Source organism: Nerophis ophidion, linkage group LG11 (genome assembly GCF_033978795.1).
Source record: "Nerophis ophidion isolate RoL-2023_Sa linkage group LG11, RoL_Noph_v1.0, whole genome shotgun sequence".
Lineage (NCBI taxonomy): Eukaryota > Metazoa > Chordata > Actinopteri > Syngnathiformes > Syngnathidae > Nerophis > Nerophis ophidion.
This window is the reverse complement of record NC_084621.1, coordinates 62,608,588-62,630,958: the sequence shown is the minus strand read 5'-3', so window position 1 is coordinate 62,630,958 and position 22,371 is coordinate 62,608,588. Positions and strand designations below refer to the sequence as shown.

At 39.0% G+C, this 22,371-nt stretch overlaps 1 protein-coding gene across 1 annotated transcript; it reads left to right on the top strand.

Annotated features, from left to right (window-relative positions):
• Positions 1–12,601: 12,601 nt before the first annotated feature.
• prdm13 (PR domain containing 13) lies at positions 12,602–21,995 on the top strand. The gene is made up of 4 exons (XM_061914747.1): positions 12,602–12,895; positions 13,767–13,898; positions 13,996–14,116; positions 20,381–21,995. The coding sequence occupies exons 1-4, from the start codon at positions 12,728–12,730 to the stop codon at positions 21,808–21,810; spliced, it is 1,851 nt and encodes a 616-aa protein (XP_061770731.1). The 5' UTR covers positions 12,602–12,727; the 3' UTR covers positions 21,811–21,995.
• The last annotated feature ends 376 nt before the right edge of the window (positions 21,996–22,371 follow it).

Below are 22,371 nucleotides of genomic sequence, written 5' to 3'. Positions count from 1 at the left end.
AAACAAAAAAAGGTGGAATTGCCTTATAAGGACACAGCAAATTTAACAGGTTGCATATTCATACGATATAGTTCTATAGGTCTAAACAAGGGGTGTCAAACTCATTTTAGATAGGGGGCCTCTTGGAGAAAAATCTACTCACAAGTGGGCCGGACTGGTAATGTAATCAGGACACGATAACTTAAAAATAAAGACAACTTCAGATTGTTTTCTTTGTTTAAAAATAGAACAAGCACATTCTGAAAATATACAAATCATAGCTGTTGTTTTTTTTGTTTTTTTAACACTTACATTGCGGTTAATAGTTTTTGATCTTTATTTGTCGTTATTTATATTTTCTAAATTATGTGATGATGTTCATCAGTCAATTCATTGGTGTTAATTTTCAATCTGTCAAGATAAAACAATTATATCAAAATCAAATTACAGTATGTGATACAGTGGGGCAAAAAAGTATTTAGTCAGCCAGCGATTATGCAAGTTCTCCCACTTAAAAAGATGACAGAGGTCTGTAATTTTCATCATAGGTACACTTCAACTGTGAGAGACAGAATGTGAAAACAAAAATCAGGAATTCACATTATAGGAATATTTGTAAATCACGGTGGAAAATAAGGTCAACCATTCAAAGCTCTCACTGATGGAAGGAGGTTTTGGCTCAAAATCTCACGATACATGGCCCCATTCATTCTTTCCTTAACACGGATCAATCGTCCTGTGCCCTTAGCAGAAAAACAGCACCAAAGCATGATGTTTCCACCCCCATGCTTCACAGTAGGTTTGGTGTTCTTGGGATGCAACTCAGTATTCTTCTTCCTCCAAACACGACGAGTTGAGTTTATACCAAAATGGATACATGGATGATACAGCAGAGGATTGGGAGAATGTCATGTGGTCAGATGAAACCAAAATAGAACTTTTTGGTATAAACTAAACTCGTCGTGTTTGGAGGAAGAAGAATACTGAGTTGCATCCCAAGAACACAAAACCTACTGTGAAGCATTGGGGTGGAAACATCATGCTTTGGGGCTGTTTTTCTGCTAAGGAGACAGGACAATTGATCCATGTTAAGGAAAGAATGAATGGAGCAATGTATCGAGAGATTTTGAGCCAAAACCTCCTTCCATCAGTGAGAGCTTTGAATGGTTGATCAAATACTTATTTTCCACCATAATTTACAAATAAATTATTTAAAATTCCTACAATGTGAATTCCTGGATTTCTTTTTTCACATTCTGTCTCTCACAGTTGGAGTGTACCTATGATGAAAATTACAGACCTTTTTCATCATTTTAAGTGGGCAAACTTGCACAATCAGTGGCTGACTAAATACTTTTTTGCCCCACTGTATATGTAGTTTGATAATTTTACTCGACTGATTCACTAACATGATGTGGTTTATTTTGTACATATGTAGCATCATCTACAAAGATACAAATAATTGCTATTGTGACATCCAGTGGACACATTTAGAACAGCAGTTTCTTTCATTCTAAATTTTCAGGTTCATTTTCATACTTAAAACTTGTTGGCGGGCCTGAGCTGGCCCTTGGGCCATACATTTGGCACACCTAGACTAAACTGTATATGTAAAACACTGTAAATATTTTCATTGTAAATTCAATACTAATTATTGGCTAATAATTGCATTGTACTTTCACAGTAGCTTACTGGGGAAATAGTGGTTTATTGCTGTGAAATAACAAGGTATCAAGGAATGGTAAAGCATTTTACTGTGAAAATATGTTGTAAAATCTTGGTACATTTTTACAGCGTTCATACAGTAATCAATATTTGTGTATCCACATTATTTAGACTTACACTTAGACAAACTTTATTGATCCAAAAGGGAAATTGTTGCTCAGTTACAAAGGACGGAAAGGGCAAGGATGAAAAGGATAATTAATGCTGGTATAAAGTTGACTAAAAATGTACCTCACTAGCAATATCAAATATAACATGTGTAATATTTACATATCATATATACAGTACTGATATATTATACTATTATATTATATTTCTACATAATATATACAATATATAAAGAATTCCAATTACCATGCATAATATTACAGTATATGTAACAGCTGCAGCAAAAACGGGTCAGCATTTACCCATGTACTCCAACTATAAGAACCCAATTAGTTTAAACCCAGAAATGCCAATCATGCCACTGACGTCATTAGATTCCATACTATAGTGATTTACCAACGTGCATCCAATCGGAATGTACATGTTCAGACTTGATTGTAAAAAGGATTAACGACAATAGCATCGAAATGACGGCGGCACGGTGGAATTCTTCATGGAAATAATGAACCACCGTCACAGTGCTTATGTGTGCGTGTGATTGTGTGAGTGCGTGGAAGCTGAACGTGGAGCTCTCCATGGTGCCTCCATGCAGACGCAGCAACAAATACCTGCACAACATTAAACCTGATTTAATTATTAAAATAAACTAATACCAGAATGAAACTTTTTTTATTTTAAATACTATTTTTAAATGCACATGCATCTGCAAGTGTGTTTACTTTTTGGTGAATTTATTGTATAAAATAATGCACACTATATATATTCATGTGTGTGTGTGTGTGTGTGTGTGAGTGTGTGTGTGTGTGTGTGTGTGCGTGTGCGTGTGTGTGAAAAATCACAAGACTAGTTAATCTCTACAGAACTGTTTCATGAGAGGTTCCATCAATCGTCAGGAGATTTTATATAAATATATATATATACATACACATATATTTATTTGTATACACACGTGTGTATGTGTGTGTGTGTGTGTGTGTGTGTGCGTGTGTGTGTGTGTGAAAAATCACAAGATTAGTTCATCTCTACAGAACTGTTTCATGAGGGGTTCCATCAAGCGTCAGGAGATTTTATATAAATATATATATATATATATACATACACATATATTTATTTGTATACACACGTGTGTGTGTGTGTGTGTGTGTGTGTGTGTGTGTGTGTGTGTGTGTGTGTAAAATCACAAGACTAGTTAATCTCTACAGAACTGTTTCATGAGGGGTTCCATCAATCGTCAGGAGATTTTATATAAATATATATATATATACATACACATATATTTATTTGTATACACACGTGTGTGTGTGTGTGTGTGTGTGTGTAAAATCACAAGACTAGTTAATCTCTACAGAACTGTTTCATGAGGGGTTCCTTCAATCGTCAGGAGATTTTATATAAATATATATATATATACATACACATATATTTATATGTATACACACATATATATATGTACACACATATATACTTATATTTATATATATACATATATACTTATATTACTTATATTTATATACATACTTATTTATATACATACTTCTATATATATATATATATATATCATATCGAATGAAAGGAAAATCATTAATTCAATTCACATTTAAATGTCTCAAATGTGTAACAAAAAAGATCAGTTACAACAATACATAATGTTGGATATAGAAAATATACACACCCTTTATTTATTAAATCACAATTATTGAAATTAAAAGATTTGGTGCATTTGCAAACAGCTAAAATGATGTACAAAGCAAACTATAACTTACTACCCAATAATGTACAACATTTCTTCTCAACAAAAGAGGAAAAAATATATAATTTAAAACATTTGTATGCTTTTACAATACAACACTTAAAACCTTTAGCATATCAGTATGTGGAATTACATTATGGAACGGATTAACCACATAAATCAAACAAAGCACCAATATGATTCAGTTTAAACTACAAGTGTTCACTGACTGCACAAAACAAGAATTATGATGAACATCTTGAATCTTTTTTTTTTTCATCGAGACAATGATTATTTATGTTTGTTTGCTTATTGTATATTATTTATTATTATGCATTTGTTCACTGTTCTGTTACAGAGGACAAGGAAATTGGATAAAATCGCTATTGGTATGAAAAGGGGGAGGATTAAATAAACTCTGCTTCTTTCTACTCCTTTTCAGACGTGCTGTAATGAAACTACTGGAATTGTGTGATGCATTACATTGTATTGTATATGTTCCAAATTAACTGAACTGAAATAGTTACCAAATAAAACTCACACCTGAATGAAGCTTTTTTTTTTAATAGTATTGTAAATGCACATGCATCTGCAAGTAAAATAACGCACAGTATATGTCAGTGGTTCTCAAATGGGGGTACGCGTACTCCTGGGGGTACTTGAAGGTATGCCAAGGGGTATGTGAGATAAAAAAAAAAAAAAAAAAAACAACATTCTAAAAATAGCAACAATTCAAAAATCCTTTATAAGTATATTTATTGAATAATACTTCAACAAAATGTGAATGTAAGTTTATAAACTGTGAAAATAAATGCAACAATGCAATATTCAGTGTTGACAGCTAGATTTCTTGTGGACTTGTTCCATAAATATTGATGTTAAAGATTTATTTTTTGTGAAGAAATGTTTAGAATTAAGTTCATGAATCCAGATGGATCTCTATTACAATCCCCAAAGAGGGCACTTTAAGTTGATGATTACCTTTATGTGTAGAAATATTTATTCATAATTGAATCACTTGTTTATTTTTCAACAAGTTTTTAGTCATTTTTATATCTTTGTTTTCCAAATAGTTCAAGAAAGATTACTACAAATGAGCAATATTTTGCACTGTTACACAATTTAATAAATCAGAAACTGATAACATAGTGCTGTATTCAGTGCTGTATTCAGTACTTCAACAAAATATGAATATAAGTTCATAAACTGTGAAAATAAATGCAAAAATGCAATATTCAGTGTTGACAGCTAGATTTTTTGTGGACATGTTCCATAAATATTGATTTTAAAGATTTATTTTTTTGTGAAGAAATTTTTTAAATTAAGTTCATGAATCCAGATGGATCTCTATTACAATCCACAAAGAGGGCACTTTAAGTTGATGATTACGTGTAGAAATCTTTATTTATAATTGAATCACTTGTTTATTTTTCAACATGTTTCTATTTTTTTTTTATATCTTTGTTTTCCAAATAGTTCAAGAAAGATTACTACAAATGAGCAATAGTTTGCACTGTTATACAATTTAATAAATCAGAAACTGATGACATAGTGCTGTATTTTACTTCTATATCTTTTTTTTTCAACCAAAAAGGCTATGCTCTGATTAGGGGGTACTTGAATTAAACAAATGTTCACAGGGGGTACATCACTGAAAAAAGGTTGAGAACCACCGGTATATATGATTTATATCGAATTAAAGAAAAATTATGCAGAACCGTTTCATTCCAACTTTAAATGTCACAATAATTTCATACATTCTGTCAACTGTATTTAATGTTATATTTTGAAACATAAATTTGCTTCTTTAGTAGTCTTTTTTTAAACTTTTTTTTTTTTTTTAACTATAGCACATTCCTGCTTTATTATGGTGGAGACCATGGTCATGTTTTAAGAAAGACCAATAATAGAAATTATGCTTGGTCAGTTAAAACCCACTAGATCCTTTTCAAACGTAAGAACAGACCGGTGAAGGTTACATGTTAGAAACATGCTCTTTGCCATGACTTTTTTTCTTAGCTTTGCAGAAAACCCAAGTGGGTCACTAACCTTCATCCTGCACTTTTTTTTTTTTACGCGCGGGGACGAGGCAAGGAGCTGCTTGTATTCAGCAAGAAAGGGGCAAAAGTTGTCACTTTCTTAGAAACTGGTGATCTGCAGTCACTTTGTGCATATGCTTTGGTGGCTAAATCCCAATTAGGGTCGGCTGACACGCTGCTCTATTCATGCCTGCATACATTTGCCTAGGAATGGATGTGGCGCTAAACGCGGCGGACACCACAGAGAATCGGCCTGAGTGACACGTTCTTTCTGGGGCGCTCGAGTGAGAAAAGGTATGAATTTATAAGGTACACCGAAACATATCAATTCACGCGACTTCACGCGCCTTTTGTGCGCCTCCTCTCATGCGCGACAAAGTGAGTTTGAACCCCTGCAAATGTGCCTCTGAAAACTAAGACTTTTTTTTTTTTTTTTTTTTTTGAATGGGCGCAAGGGCAGGGGCAAAAAAAATAAAAAAAGGTTGGGAATAAAATTACGCATGCATGAGCGGAGTTGAATTATGCGGCGTTTATTTGCATACTCCGGAATATTAGTCTGGGTTAAAAATCCTAATCGTGTCACCTGGTGGGAGTCCCATACGAGCACAATTACTATTCACTGGGTCGCCAATGTCCCACCCGCGTTAAGCAGCTGGTCATGATGCTGCAGCTTGCATATTTCCCTACACACACACACACACAAAATATATTTACATAGAATGCATCCAATGTGGCTGATTCATGCATTCCTCATATTCTTATTATTATATTTGAGGTGTTGTTTTTTTTTTAAACGTGGGAAACTTTCAGAAATAGGTTGCACAATGATTGGGCTCTCTTGAATAGAGGCACACAAAGTTTTATGGGTCGACATAAAAAATGTGTTTTCTTCAGAGCTCGGAGGGGTCCCTAAATAGTGGGCCATTGAAAGCGGTCCAGGAGAGGTGGTGGTGAACCCTTGGCACCGCTCAAGTATAGTCAGGGGGCATGAATGGAGATCCCTGGTGGGGCATTGCTCTCTGTATTTACGCCTTGCTTTGCAGACAGGTTGTTCCTTCTTATGTTCATGCATCATCAATGGCCGACCGGTTAAATCACAGCCCCCGTCGTTGACACTGTAAAAATAAAGCATGGCAAGAGCCGGGCTGAGGCTCCCATAAACCCTTCAAAACTTCAATTCCTTCTCAGGTTGTAATAAAACAACTTTATATAGATGTCAGTTGGATTTAAGAACTGCATTGACTTGACTAAATTGTCCTTGAATTAAAAAAAATCCAACAATGTAATTAATGTTTAGTGCAAGAAACACATTTAATGTTCCATGCTTGCAAGACTAGTTTTTAAATCAGATTTTTTTTCCTGTTTGGATTGCAGAAAATGGATGGGAACCAACGTAAAAAAAAAGACATGTTAATAAATAACTCCTTCACACATGCAAACAGGCGCAATGGAGGAGCGCGCATAGAAAGGCGCAACACCGTGCAAGCTGCACATTTACTCATGCATTATGTCATAAGTCACTATGCGACAATCATTGCAATTGATGAATAAATACATATGTGTGATTATATTGGGTTATTAATCAAGTTTTGCATGACAGGTCAAAAGTTAGTATACGGACTGCTGTCAATAGTTCTACCTGTGGTTTATTCATCGATAAGAAAATCCAATCTGATCTATTTTGTTTTTGCATGGAACACCTCATCTGAACAATTTACATGTGATTAAAGTATACATGCACACTGCAGCAAACACACTATTATGTCCAAAATAGTTTTAAAACATTGCCACGAGTTCATATTGCTTGAATGCGCATGAATGTACTAATTAACTGATCGAGGAGTTTTTTTTTTCATTAGGTATTTTTCTTCATAAAAAGAGCAGCAGTAAAAATAATTAGTAAAAGTTTTTGGATGGTGCTTGAAGCAGAATGAAGGTCGTTTAAAGAAATGGTCTTTCTTTTTGTATGGATGAAGAAGAATAAAAGGGAAATGGTGTTTCTGCTTGCATGCATGGGTCATGAAGCATGAGTTCCATAATATATCGAAAATTTGTTTCCAATGTGTCATGATTCCAAATAAGAATGCATTTTTTGTTTGTATATTATGATGTGGAATAAAACAGTATAGGAACATGGTGTATCTGTTTTTGTACATGTGCAAGCTGAATACAATGGTATAGGGATATGCTTTTGCTGTTCATACACGATGAAGCAGAATAAAATGGTATAAGGTCATGGTGTTGCAGTTTGTATCGTGAAGCAGAATAAAAATGTATAAGGACATGGTTTTGCAGTTTGTATCATGGAGCAGAATAAAATGGTATAAGGACAAGGTGTTGCTGTTTCTATCGTGAAGCAGAACAAAATGACATAAGGATATGGGGTTGCAGTTGTATCATCAACCAGAATGAAATGGTATAATGACATGGTGTTGCTGTTTGTATCGTGAAACAGAATAAAACGGTAAAAGGCCATTGTGTTGCGTTTTGTAACGTGAAGCAGAATAACACGGTATAAGGAAATGGTGTTGCTGTTTGTATCGTGAAGCATATTAAAAAGGTATAAGGACAAAGTGTTGCTGTTTGTATAGTGAAACAGAATACAATTGTATAAGGACATGGTGTTGCAGTTTGTATGGTGAAGCAGAATAAAATGGTTTAAGGACATGGTATTGCGGTTTATATTGTCAGGCAGAAGGAATTGGTATAAGGGCATGGTGTTGCTGATTGTATCGTGAAGCAGAAAAAAATTGTATAAGGACATGGTGTTCTATCGTGAAGCGGAACAAAATGGTATAAGGACATTGAGTTGCTGTCTGTATCGTGAAGCGGATTAAAATGGTATAAGGACATAGAGTTGCGGTTTGTATCATGAAGCAGGATGAAAATAAAATTGTATACAGACAAGTTGTTGCTGTTTTAAGCAGAATAAAATGCTATAAGGACAAGGTGTTGCTGTTTGAATAGTAAAGCAGAATATAACGGTACAAGGAAATGGTGTTGCAGTTTCTATCCTAAAGCAGAACGAATTAGCATAATGATATGGTGTTGCAGTTTCTATCTTGAAGCAGAATAAAATGGTATGACATGGTGTTGCTGTTTGTATCGTGAAGCAGAATAAAATGGTATAAGGACATGGTGTTGCAGTTTGTATCGTGAAGCAGAATACAATGGTTTAAGGACATGGCGTTGCAGTTTGTATGGTGAAGCAGAATAAAATGGTTTAAGGACATGGTATTGCGGTTTATATCGTCAGACCGAATGAATTGGTATAAGGGCACGGTGTTGCTGTTTGTATCGTGAAGCAGAAAAAAATGGTATAACGACATGGTGTTGCAGTTTCTATGGTGAAGCGGAACAAAATGGTATAATGACATTGTGTTGCTGTCTGTATCGTGAAGCACAATAAAATGGTGTAAGGACATGGTGTTGCAGTTTGTATCATGAAGCAGGATAAAAATAAAATGGTATACGGACAAGGTGTTGCTGTTTTAAGCAGAATAAAAGGCTATAAAAACAATGTGTTGCTGTTTGTATAGTAAAGCAGAATGTAATGGTAGGAAATGGTGTTGCAGTTTCTATCCTGAAGCAGAACAAATTAGCATAAGGATATGGTGTTGCAGTTTCTATCTTGAAGCAGAATAAAATGGTATAAGGACATGGTGTTGCTGTTTGTATCATGAAGCAGATTAAAATGGTATAAGGACATGGTGTTGCGGTTTGTATAATGAAGCACAATAAAATGGTGTAAGCACATGGTGTTGCAGTTTGTATCGTGAAGCAGGATAAAAATAAAATGGTGTACGGACAAGGTGTTGCTGTTTGTATAGTGAAGCAGAATATAATGGTATAAGGACATGGTGTTGCAGTTTCTATCGTGAAGCAGAACAAATTGGCATAAGGATATGGTGTTGCAGTTTCTATCTTGAAGCAGAATAGGACACAGTGTTACTGTTTGTACCATCGAGCAGAATAAAATGGTATAAGGGCATGGTGTTGCAGTTTGTATCGTGAAGCAGAATAAAATGGTATAAGGGCATGGTGTTGCTGTTTGTATCGTGAAGCAGAAAAAAATGGTACAAGGACATTGCATTGCAGTTTGTATCGTGAAGCGGAACAAAATGGTATAAGAATATGGTGTTGCAGTTTGTATCGTGAAGCAGAATAAAATGGTATCAGGACATGGTGTTCCAGTTTGTATTGTGAAGCAGAAAAAAATGGTACAAGGACATTGCATTGCAGTTTGTATCGTGAAGCGGAACAAAATGGTATAAGGACATGGTGTTGCTGTCTTTATCGTGAAGCAGATTAAAATGGTATAAGGACATGGTGTTGCAGTTGTATGTCACGCAGAAAAAAGGGGTATAAGGACATGGTGTTGCTGTTTGTATCGTGAAGCAGAAAAAAGGGTATAAGGACATGGTGTTGCAGTTTCTATCGTGAAGCCGAACAAAATGGTATAAGATTATGGTGTTCCATTTGTATCGTCAAGCAGAATAAAATGATATATGGACATGGTGTTGCTGTTTGTATCGTGAAGCAGAATAAAATGGTATAAGGACATGGTGTTGCAGTTTCTATCGTGAAGCGGACCAAAATGGTATAAGAATATGGTGTTGCAGTTTGTATCGTGAAGCAGAATAAAATGGTATAAGGACATGGTGTTGCTATTTGTATCGTGAAGCAGAATAAAATGGTATAAGAACATGGTGTTGCAGTTTATAACGTGAAGCAGAATAAAATGGCATAAGGACAGGGTGTTGCTATTTGTATCGTGAAGCAGAATAAAATGGTATAAGGACATGGTGTTGCAGTTTGTATCATGAAACAGAATAAAATGGTATAAGGACATGGTGTTGCTATTTGTACCGTGAAGCAGAATAAAATGGCATAAGGACATGGTGTTGCTATGTGTATCGTGAAGCAGAATAAAATGGCATAAGGACAGGGTGTTGCTATTTGTATCGTGAAGCAGAATAAAATGGTATAAGAACATGGTGTTGCTATGTGTATCGTGAAGCAGAATAAAATGGCATAAGGACATGGTGTTGCAGTTTCTATCGTGAAGCGGAACAAAATGGTATAAGGACATGGTGTTGCTGTCTTTATCGTGAAGCAGATTAAAATGGTATAAGGACATGGTGTTGCAGTTGTATGTCACGCAGAAAAAAGGGGTATAAGGACATGGTGTTGCTGTTTGTATCGTGAAGCAGAAAAAAGGGTATAAGGACATGGTGTTGCAGTTTCTATCGTGAAGCCGAACAAAATGGTATAAGATTATGGTGTTCCATTTGTATCGTCAAGCAGAATAAAATTATATATGGACATGGTGTTGCTGTTTGTATCGTGAAGCAGAATATAATGGTATAAGGACATGGTGTTGCAGTTTCTATCGTGAAGCGGACCAAAATGGTATAAGAATATGGTGTTGCAGTTTGTATCGTGAAGCAGAATAAAATGGTATAAGGACATGGTGTTGCTATTTGTATCGTGAAGCAGAATAAAATGGTATAAGAACATGGTGTTGCAGTTTATAACGTGAAGCAGAATAAAATGGCATAAGGACAGGGTGTTGCTATTTGTATCGTGAAGCAGAATAAAATGGTATAAGGACATGGTGTTGCAGTTTGTATCATGAAACAGAATAAAATGGTATAAGGACATGGTGTTGCTATTTGTACCGTGAAGCAGAATAAAATGGCATAAGGACAGGGTGTTGCTATTTGTATCGCGAAGCAGAATAAAATGGTATAAGAACATGGTGTTGCTATGTGTATCGTGAAGCAGAATAAAATGGCATAAGGACAGGGTGTTGCTATTTGTATCGTGAAGCAGAATAAAATGGTATAAGAACATGGTGTTGCAGTTTATAACGTGAAGCAGAATAAAATGGCATAAGGACAGGGTGATGCTGTTTGTATCGTGAAGCAGAACAAAATGGTATAAGAATATGGTGTTCCATTTGTATCGTGAAGCAGAATAAAATGATATATGGACATGGTGTTGCTGTTTGTATCGTGAAGCAGAATAAAATGGTATAAGGACATGGTGTTGCAGTTCGTGAAGCAGAATAAAATGGCATAAGGACATGGTGTTGCTATTTGTATCGTGAAGCAGAATAAAATGGCATAAGGACAGGGTGTTGCTATTTGTATCATGAAGCAGAATAAAATGGTATAAGAACATGCTGTTGCAGTTTGTAACGTGAAGCAGAATAAAATGATATAAGAACATGGTGTTGCAGTTCGTGAAGCAGAATAAAATGGCATAAGGACAGGGTGTTGCTGCATGCATGTGTGTGTTTGAAAGGCTTCTTTCCACTTTTCTGGCCTCTTCTCCCGCTGCTGGTTGTTCCCTTTCAGTACCTGCCTCATCTCAAGCCGGCACACGCCGAGAGTCAATAGAAGTTAACAAGTCCTCTAAACTTTCCTGCTCCTTTTGTCTCAGTGAGGAAACAAAGGAGGGGGAGAAAAGTGCGCGTTGACGTCTATAATAGACCAAAGGATGCCAGCAGAGTAGATTTAAAGTAACCATTGATTTCTTTTAAAAAAAAAAAAGCATGGCTTGAATGGGGAAGCGTGGAAAAGGATGGCGATTTATGGAGAAATTATACAGTGGATTTGTCAGTTCAAATATCGGAACTGTCTGCGGGACAAAGCCACATGCTGAGGATTAATGGTCGCACTGGACCTTTGATTCTGCGCCCTCTTTTCTCGGCCCTTGACAAATTGGGTTTTGGGGATGGGAAGGTCGCCGGGCGCTTTTGTTCTCATGACCGGTTCGGAGCCATTCATTATGCGGCATGGGGGTGAGGGAAAGTCTCCATGTGAGCAGGCCGGTGTGTTCTTCACTGTCCTCACAGCTGCAACTCTCTCACACTCACGCGCACGCGCACGCGCACCACTCTCCATCTGAGCCACCTTGCAGTGCACTTGCATCCCTATAGGGAAGAGGAGGAGGGTGTGTGCGTGGGGGGGTCACCTTGCCTGCACCCATCACTAGAAAAGCGGGGTGCGTAACGCCACCGCGTCACTTTGAGGGCGGATATCGGCCATTAGTCCTCCTCCTTAGTGCAGCCCGCGTCAACTTTCCCCGCCGCACGCACTCTCTCTCTCTCTCTCCCCTCTCTTGGCTTCCATCAGCCTTCATGGTTCTGATCTCACCCCACGCCATGCAAGCCACCCGGGCGTCCACCGCCGTCAGTCTGGTTGCAGACTGCGGGATCCCAGCCGGGCTCCGGATAGGACCGATGCCGGGGGTCTTTAAATTGGGGAAGTACGTGTCGGACCGCAAAGATTTTGGGCCCAAGAAGAAGGTAACTTTTTTTTAAATTGCATGCATAACTTTTTTTTTCTAATTATTCTTACATTATGCATTTTTTCTCCCAATGACAACAAATTATGCATGAGGAATTTGTTTATTATTTTGAAGAAAAAAAAAAGTAGCACTGTCAAGCTCAATCGGACCCCGCCTGCCTTATATTAATAAGGCAAGCTGTCAGGCTAGAAATAATTGAACCCAATAAGTGACCAACTTGTCAGTCTGGGCTTCTACTTAACCGTCCTAATGGGCAAGCGGCTTCCATGCCCTCAAACGCCTCACATTTCCCCCGCCTGGCGGGCCTGTTATCCCGATGTTTCATTTTAATGGAATGTGGCCTCAGAAAGATGTCACTGCAGACTCGGGGTGAGAAAACTAAATATCCAGCTGCGGGGATTCAATATCTTAATCATTTAAAAAAGAAAATATTTGTATTATTATTAAAGATAAACGATTATAAACAATTTCCTCCCCATAAATGCATTTAGAGGCTCGCCCTGTTATTGTGGCGGCTGTCAGCGGCGGTGATTGATGCATCTAAATGCGTGGCCCCTCGGGGCTGCGGGCGATCATCAGGTGCAATCTCCGTGTCAAATGTCACGCTTGGATCTTTAATGTCCTTGAACAGTTTAGAAACGCTTTGACACTCCTCAAATTCGTTTCCCATATCAAGTCAATTAGGCCCGTGTGTCATTCACTTTAGTAAATTATCAGCAGAGCGGATAAAGACGCATTAAGCGCGCAGTTGTGCTCATGCGCCTTCACGCTTGGAAGTGAGGATTTGGCTTATAGAAACGAATAAAATCATTAAACATATTTTTTTTGTGTGTGTGTGTGTCATTAAAATATGAATTTGGTTCATTTAGATTCGTTTGGTGCGGGAGGAGTTTGTGGACGAGTCGGGTTGTCCGGTGCCGGACTGGATCGGACTCATCCGAGCCGCCAGAAACAGTCAAGAACAAAACTTGGAGGCTGTTTCAGAACTCCCTGGCGGACAGGTAAATATTAACCAACTGCGTTCATGAATATTATAATCCCCAACTTGTGCATGGACACTTTAAAAAAAAACGTACATTCTTTTTTTTTTTTGTAAAGATTTTTTACCGAGTGATGAGAGAAATCCCAGCCGGAGAGGAGCTCAGTGTTTGGTATTCTAATGCTTTGGCTCAGTGGTACGACATCCCCACCACGGCCACCCCCACGCATGACGAGAAAGGTGAGACATGAGCCGACAGAAACAAAAAAAAAATGACACATTTAAAATAAATACCATTAAATGACAAAATTAAACATTTTGTAAAGTGATGGATGGATCACTGCATGGTTAAAGGATGCCAATATCGGCCTCTTTTCTGGGATGGAAATCAATGACATGTTTTTTTCCCTCGATATAACGAAGTTATTTCGTAAAAAAAAATAATAATTTACCTTTATAGATTCGATAGAATGGCCTATATGACAGACCCAACAGACCCAACACGGAATTGTTGTTAAACACACACGCACAACATGCTGCCAATTAAAATGACTGCAATCACATCCATCCATCCATTTCCTACCGCTTATTCCCTTTCGGGGTCACGGGGGGGCTCAGCTACAATCGGGCGGAAGGCGGGTTACACTCTGGACAAGTCGCCACAGAAAGACAAACAACATTCACACTCACATTCACACACTGGGGCCAATTTAGTGTTGCCAATCAACCTATCCCCAGGTGCATGTCTTTGGAAGTGGGAGGAAGCCGGAGTACCCGGAGGGAACCCACGCATTCACGGGGAGAACATGCAAACTCCACACAGAAAGATCCCGAGCCTGGATTTGAACCCAGGACTCCAGGACCTTCGTATTGTGAGGCAGACGCACTAACCCCTCTGCCACCGTGAAGCCCACTGCAATCACATACAAAGATTAAAAAAATAAATTAAAACAAAAACGAACAATGCTGCAAAAGGCAAAACAACAAAAACACCCACACTCAATAAAAAAAAATACTGTACAACAATAATTCGTTCTTAATAAAAAATAAACACTATTTGGGGATAATGACGCCGGTGCTTGGGGATTATCCTAAATGCTTGTAATCCCACTGCAAGAGTTAATCCGTTTATTAAAGAAAAGCAAATCCTTTTCACACATAAATACCTATAATTAGATACACATTATTTAATTAACCATGAATGATTTATATGTTTCTTGAACATCAAAACTATAGCAAAGTAAAATTACCGAATTTGAAATTTGGATTAAAAAAAACATCATCCTAATCACCACGAGAGGAGTCCCTGTTGATTTATATGGAGGTTAACGAATGTCACCAGGCTATTAATATTCATGCATTCAAAAGCAAATAAATTACAAAAAAAACGAGTGCTTCACGGTAAATTAGGTGGGTGCGTTAAGGTATTGTGGCCTAATGAATGCTGACTTTTATGTGGAGTGTATATTGCCCTGATTCCCCGGCCCAGCGCACCGCGTGGACGCTCCTGGACATACGCCGCGGCCCATTATTAGGCGTCAACAGATGGGTCGGCCTCATTGTTTCTGCAGACTTGCGATTTCAAGCCACAGCTGCTGGGACTTCCACGGCGAGAGGAGGAAAGTAGACTCTTCAATGCGTCGCTCTCGGGGCGCCAGATTGGGCTGGGCGTTTTGCGCTTTTGATGGGAATCATTAACAAAGGCCCGGGTGAGGATTACAAAATCATTACATCTATATCAACCTCTGAACGCCCGCCTGGGAGTCATTAAAACATGACTCACCCTGGCTGTCAGCCTTTCAAACTATTGGGAGCGTGAGGCCGTTTCGAAAAAAGATGGTTAAATGGCTTCTTTCTGCACAGGTCGCCGTACCTGTTACATTTAAAAAAGGCATGTAAATAACTCCAAGTACAATTATTATAGTCGATCAACTGTGAAACATTTTTTTTTAATTCAAGAGGTAAATTAGGAAACAAATTACAGGACGTTTTTGCAGCTAATTAGAAACATTTTATGTTTTAATTGAGACACTGATTTTGTTTTTCTATTAGCTATAAAATTCAAATATCATAATTATAATAAACATGTATACTCAATCTATAACAAGTAAGAGTTTCACTTTTTTAATTAAAATACAACATCCATCCATCCATCCACTTTCTACCGCTTATTCCCTTTGGGGTCGCTGTGGGCAATATATATACATTTTATATTTATTTAGTGGTTTGCATCTTAATATTTCTTGTTTATTTAGACCAGTGGTTCTCAAATGGGGGTACTTGAAGGTATGACAAGGGGTATGCGAGATTTTTTTTGAAAATGTTCTAAAAATAGAAAGAAATTCAAAAATTTATATAGCGCTTTTCTCTAGTGACTCAAAGCACTTTACATAGTGAAACCCAATATCTAAGTTACATTTCAACCAGTGTGGGTGGCACTGGGAGCACGTGGGTAAAGTGTCTTGCCCAAGGACACAACGGCATTGACTAGGATGGCGGAAGCGGGAATCGAACCTACAACCCTCAAGTTGCTGGCACGGCCACTCTACCAACCGAGCTATACGTTTAGACCAGTGGTTCTCAAATGGGGGTACGCGTACCCCTGGGGATATGACAAGGGGTATGCGAGCTTTTTTTTGCAAATGTTCTAAAAATAGAAAAAAATACAAAAACCCTTTATGTGAAGTGAATTATATTTATATAGCGCTTTTCTCTAGTGACTCAAAGCACTTTACATAGTGAAACCCAATATCTAAGTTACATTTAAACCAGTGTGGGTGGCACTGGGAGCACGTGGGTAAAGTGTCTTGCCCAAGGACACAACGGCAGTGACTAGGATGGCGGAAGCGGGAATCGAACCTACAACCCTCAAGTTGCTGGCACGGCCACTCTAACCGAGCTATACCGCCCCTATAAATATATTTATCGAATAATACTTCAACAAAATATGAATGTAAGTTCATAAACTATAAAAAGAAATGCAACAATGCAATATTCAGTGTTGACAGCTGGATTTGTGGACATGTTCCATAAATATTGATGTTAAAGATTTTTTTTTTGTGAAGAAACGTTTAGATTTAAGTTCATGAATCCAGATGGATCTCTATTACAATCCCCAAAGAGGGCACTTTAAGTTGAGGATTACTTCCATGTGTAGAAATCTTTGTTTATAATGGAATCACTTGTTTATTTTTCAACAAGTTTTTAGTTATTTTTATATCTTTTTTTCCAAATAGTTCAAGAAAAAACATTACAAATGAGCAATATTTTTGCACTGTTATACAATTTAATAAATCAGAAACTGATGACATAGTGCTGTATTTTACTTCTTTATCTCTTTTTTTCCACCCCAAAATGCTTTGCTCTAAATAGGGGGTAATTGAATTAAAAAAAAGTTCACTAAAAAAAGGTTGAAAACCACTGATTTAGGCAATTCGTTTTCATTGAGGGCCACACTGCAGTTCAACAGTGAATATAATTAATTGTTAATGTATATGTGACTCATGATATTATTTCACAATTATTATGCGTTTGATTAATATTTTTTCACAAGTACAAATTGATGAATAACTTGCTTGAAATCATAAATTGGAGTAACAAGGCAATGTTTAAGTATTTTTTTCATTTAAACATGTAACATTACATTTCAAAGACATGCACTCAAATGCTATTTTTCTGTCAAATATGAAAGAACAAATACATTTAGTGTCAAAGATGATGTGCTTAATTGACAACCATTAATTTTCAGGCTTTCGTGGGCCTATAAAAGATGTGCCCCCCCGGGCCTTGAGTTTAACACCTGTAAAATAAACAATGGACAAAATGATCCATACAATCATATATTTTGGATGAAATATATGAATGGGATTTATTACAGTCAGTTCTTAATTTTCCAAAGGCAACATGCACACATTTTTAAAAATACAGTCAAAAAACAAAGAACATTTTTAAGACTTTTTGAAATTGGCCTCTAGGCGGCCAGAAGCATACATTTATACTGTATACACTGTAAAAATTGTGAATTCACAGTAAATTGCTGGCTAATAGATGCCTCGCTTTCATGCATGAGTAACATAATGTGAAGTTAAATGCTGTAAAATATAAGGGCATTGTAATTTTTTCAGTAATGTGTTGCAAGGCTACAGTACATTTTGATTATAGTATTTTTCTGTGAAATAATTATTTTAAATGCTGTGACATCCAGGGTAAATTATTAGAGAACCAAATAATTAAAACATACACATTTTTAATGGTCGTATTTTGATCAGAGGACATGCAGCATATTAAACCATCATATTAATAATAATTTATAATTTTTTAATTATTGCCAGCGTTCCATTTATTCATCATGATCTTGTTTTCTTGACTTCTATTGTCTTTAATCATGCATGGTTGGGGATAGGTTGTTTGGGAACACTAAATGGTCCCTAGTGTGTGAATGTGAATGTTGTCTGTCTGTGTTGGCCCTGCGATGGGGTGGCGACTTGTCCAGGGTGTACAACGCCTTCCGCCTGATTGTAGCTGAGATAGGCACCAGCGCCCCCCGCGACCCCAAAGGGAATACGCGGTAAAAAATGGATGGATGGATGGATGGATGGGTTTCAAACTCGTTTACATCATCCTGGCACCATCAGACATTTATACGAATCACTTTGGGCTGTATTGATTTCCAAAACACCATCCATCCATCCATCCATTTTCTACCGCTTATTCCCTTTCGGGGTCGCGGGGGTGGCGACTTGTCCAGGGTGCACCCTGCCTTCCGCCCGACCCCAAAACACCATATTTCCTTGAATTGCCGCAGGGCATATAGTATGCGCCTGCCTTCAATTACTGCCGGGTCAAACTGGCTTCCCAAAATAATTAGCGCATGCTTAGTATTACCGCATGTTCAAACTCGTGACGTCACGAGTGGCACTTCCCCTGTCATCATTTTCAAAATGCAGGAGGCCGAGTTCAATACCGGTAATTTGAAATCGCAAAAAGGGAAGAAGATTAAGAGCTATTCAGTAGGATTTAAGGCAACCTTGTTGGAGGTACCAAACCCCTCCAGTTTCATGTGCACATTCACAGAACCCTCCTTTTTTTTTTTTTTTTTTTTTTTACAAATTCAAGACAAAGTAATATGTTTTGGGTAACACTTTAGTATGGGGAACATGTTCTAAGTAACAAATACTTAATTTAGAGTTTTTGGGACACTAAGGGAACATGTTCTAAGTAACAAAGACTTAATTTAGAGTTATTTGGTTAGGGTTAGGGGTCGGGAACCTTTTTGGCTGAGAGAGCCATGAAAGCCAAATATTTTAAAATGTATTTCTTTGAGAGCTGTACAATATTTTATAACACTGAATACAACTAAATGTGCCTTTTTTAAGTAGGACCAACATTTTTGGACTATAATAAATCTCTTATTCTTATTAAAAACATTGTTAACAATGATTACCAGCGGAATTATTCATTACTTACCGTGTTAAGCAATGTCAGCTAAGATTTATCTGAGAGCCAGATGCAGTCATCAAAAGAGCCACATCTGGCTCCAGAGCCAAAGGTTCCCTACTCCTGGGTTAGAGGGTTAGGGCCAGGGTTGGAGGGTTAAGGTTATAAAAAGCCCATGCCAAATAAGGCATTCAAATAACTTAATAATGACTAGTAAAGAGCCAATATGTTACTAATTTGCATGTTAATTAGAAACTAATTAATGGTGAATATGTTCCCCATACTAAATAAATGATAAATGGGTTGTACTTGTATAGCGCTTTTCTACCTTCAAGGTACTCAAAGCGCTTTGACACTACTTCCACATTTACCCATTCACACACACATTCCCACACACTGATGGAGGGAGCTGCCATGCAAGGCGCCAACCAGCACCAATCAGGAGCAAGGGTGAAGTGTCTTGCTCAGGACACAACGGACGTGGCGAGGTTGGTTCTAGGTGGGATTTGAACCAGTGACCCTCGGGTTGCGCATGGCCACTCTCCCACTGCGCCACGCCGTCCCTAAAGTGCTACTATGTTTTTTTTTACTGCTGCACAAAATGAACCGTGTATGAACATCACCTTGTTCAAAGAACAAAACCAACACAGTGCATAAACTCACAACAAATTACACACCTGCAAATCAGTCTGACTTTTGCTGTTGCTGCATCCGTAGTACGCCGATGGGAAAAGTTTTTATATACACGATGAGTTGGGTGTGTTTCGACCTCCACCAAACCCCTGAGCCCGACTCACCGAACCCCTAGGGTTCGATCGAACCACTGATTTAAGGTCCAAGCTTACATCACACTCAAATTTTTACTGCATACCTTTGGTAAGTGCCGGAGTGAGAAGAGGTTTTAAAATAATTAGCGCATGCTTACTTTTACCGCATGCCTTTGATAAGCGCAGGAGTGAGAAGAGGTTTTGAATTAATTAGCCAGGGAAATATGGTACTCAAGATCTGATTCAGACCCGACGATCTCTGTGCATCCATCACTAACCTTGGTCTTTCTGACTTGTGCAGGCGAGGAGCGTTACATCTGCTGGTACTGCTGGAGAATCTTCAAGTACCCCAACACCCTCAAAGCTCACGTCCACTTCCACTGCGCCCTCAGCAACGGCCGAGGCTTCGTCAACAGCGAGCAGGCCCGCGGCACGGAAACCTTCAACCGGTCCCCGAAGTCCGGGGACATCCCCAACACGTCCTCCTCGCCGAGGACCTCGCACAGCATCTCAGACTCCAACAGGCGGCCTTTGTCCTCACCTTTCCTGGGCAAAGCCGGGCTGGCCAAGAGAAGCAGCGCCGAGGAGCAGGACCGAGCCCTGGACATGAGCGTCACCTCGTCCCGCAACCACGCACACATGCTCGGCCTCGGCTCGGCGTCGTCGGTGCTGACATCCATGGGCTTCCACCCCGGCGTGCGCTCCGCCTTCAAGCCCACCGGCGTGGCGAAAGGCCCAATCGGCGGCGACGACGACGCCGGCTCCAAGATGGGATTCGGCAAACTTCTCGGGAACATGAAGCCGAACGGAAGCGGGAACCCCTCAGCCAAGTGCGGCCCCGCCATCTTGGACGCTCCCGTAATGCCTTGCTCCAACGCCATCCGGGGCTTTCCTCTCCTGCCACACGTGGAGGAAACCTCCGCTTTCAAGCACGTTGAGAGTCGCGTCCACGCCGGCTTGTCCCCTTCCCGCTACCCCCACGTGCCCCCGGGACTCCATTTTGAACGGTTCTCCCTGCCTCACCTCGACGGCGTTAAGACTTATGGCGGCGACTGCAACATCCCTCTTATGCCCTTCACGCTCTACAACGGCGAGCTGCTGTACAGTTCCCCGTATTACCCTCTTAAATTCCATTTCAGCAACCTCCTCAAGTACCCAGACTCCATGTCCTACTTCGGAGCGCCCCCCATCAGCCAAGACCTGGGCGCCATCACCAACATCGACCGGGAGATCGCCATGCACACGCAGCAGCTCTCCGAAATAGCCGCGGAAAAGAACCGCGCCCGACTGGACCCTTTGCCGGCGAGCAGTAACGGCAACGCCGGCTCCGGCAAACCCAAAAAGGGCCACTTGTGTCTGTACTGCGGTAAACTGTACTCTCGGAAATACGGCCTGAAAATCCACATGAGGACTCACACCGGCTACAAGCCGCTCAAGTGCAAAGTGTGCTTTCGGCCTTTCGGGGACCCCAGCAACCTGAACAAGCACATCCGGCTCCACGCGGAGGGCAACACCCCGTACAGGTGCGACTTCTGCGGCAAGGTTCTAGTGCGGAGGCGGGACCTGGAGAGGCACGTCAAGTCCAGACATCCGGGTCAGACCGTCCGGAAGTTGGACGACAAGGCCGGTTTGTTTGAAGGCGCGGAGCCGAAGAGCGATAACGACAGCGACGTGGACGTCTGCTTCACGGACGACCAAAGCGAGCCCGAATCCAGCAAGAATAACGACTAAGACAATTTGACATTTTTTTAATGTACAATTTCACCATATATTGATACTTCTCTCGCCCCTGTCCTAATATTGCCATGTTTATTTAAAAACTATATCCTAAAGCAGAGGTCCCCAACCACCGGGCCGCAGAATATTTTTTTTATTAATTTTTATTTAAAAAAATAAAGTAAAAAAAATAATAATAATAATAAAAAAATATATATATATATGTTTTTTTTTTTTTAATCAAATCAACCTAAAAACACACGATACACTTACAATTAGTGCACCAACCCAAAAAAACTCCCTTTTTCATGACAAAACCCTCCATGTTTCATGACAAAGGAAAAACATAATAAATAAATAAATAAATAAAGAATTCCCCCAAACAATCCCCCACCCCCCATCCGGGCCGCGGGACTAATTATCAAGCGTTGACCGGTCCGCAGCTCCAAAAAGGTTGGGGACCACTGTCCTAAAGCAGGGGAGTCCAGGTGGCACCCATGGTTTTGTTTTTTATTAGCCCATCTCACATTGTACAAATTACAAAAAAACTAATAAACAAAGCAAAATGGCACATGA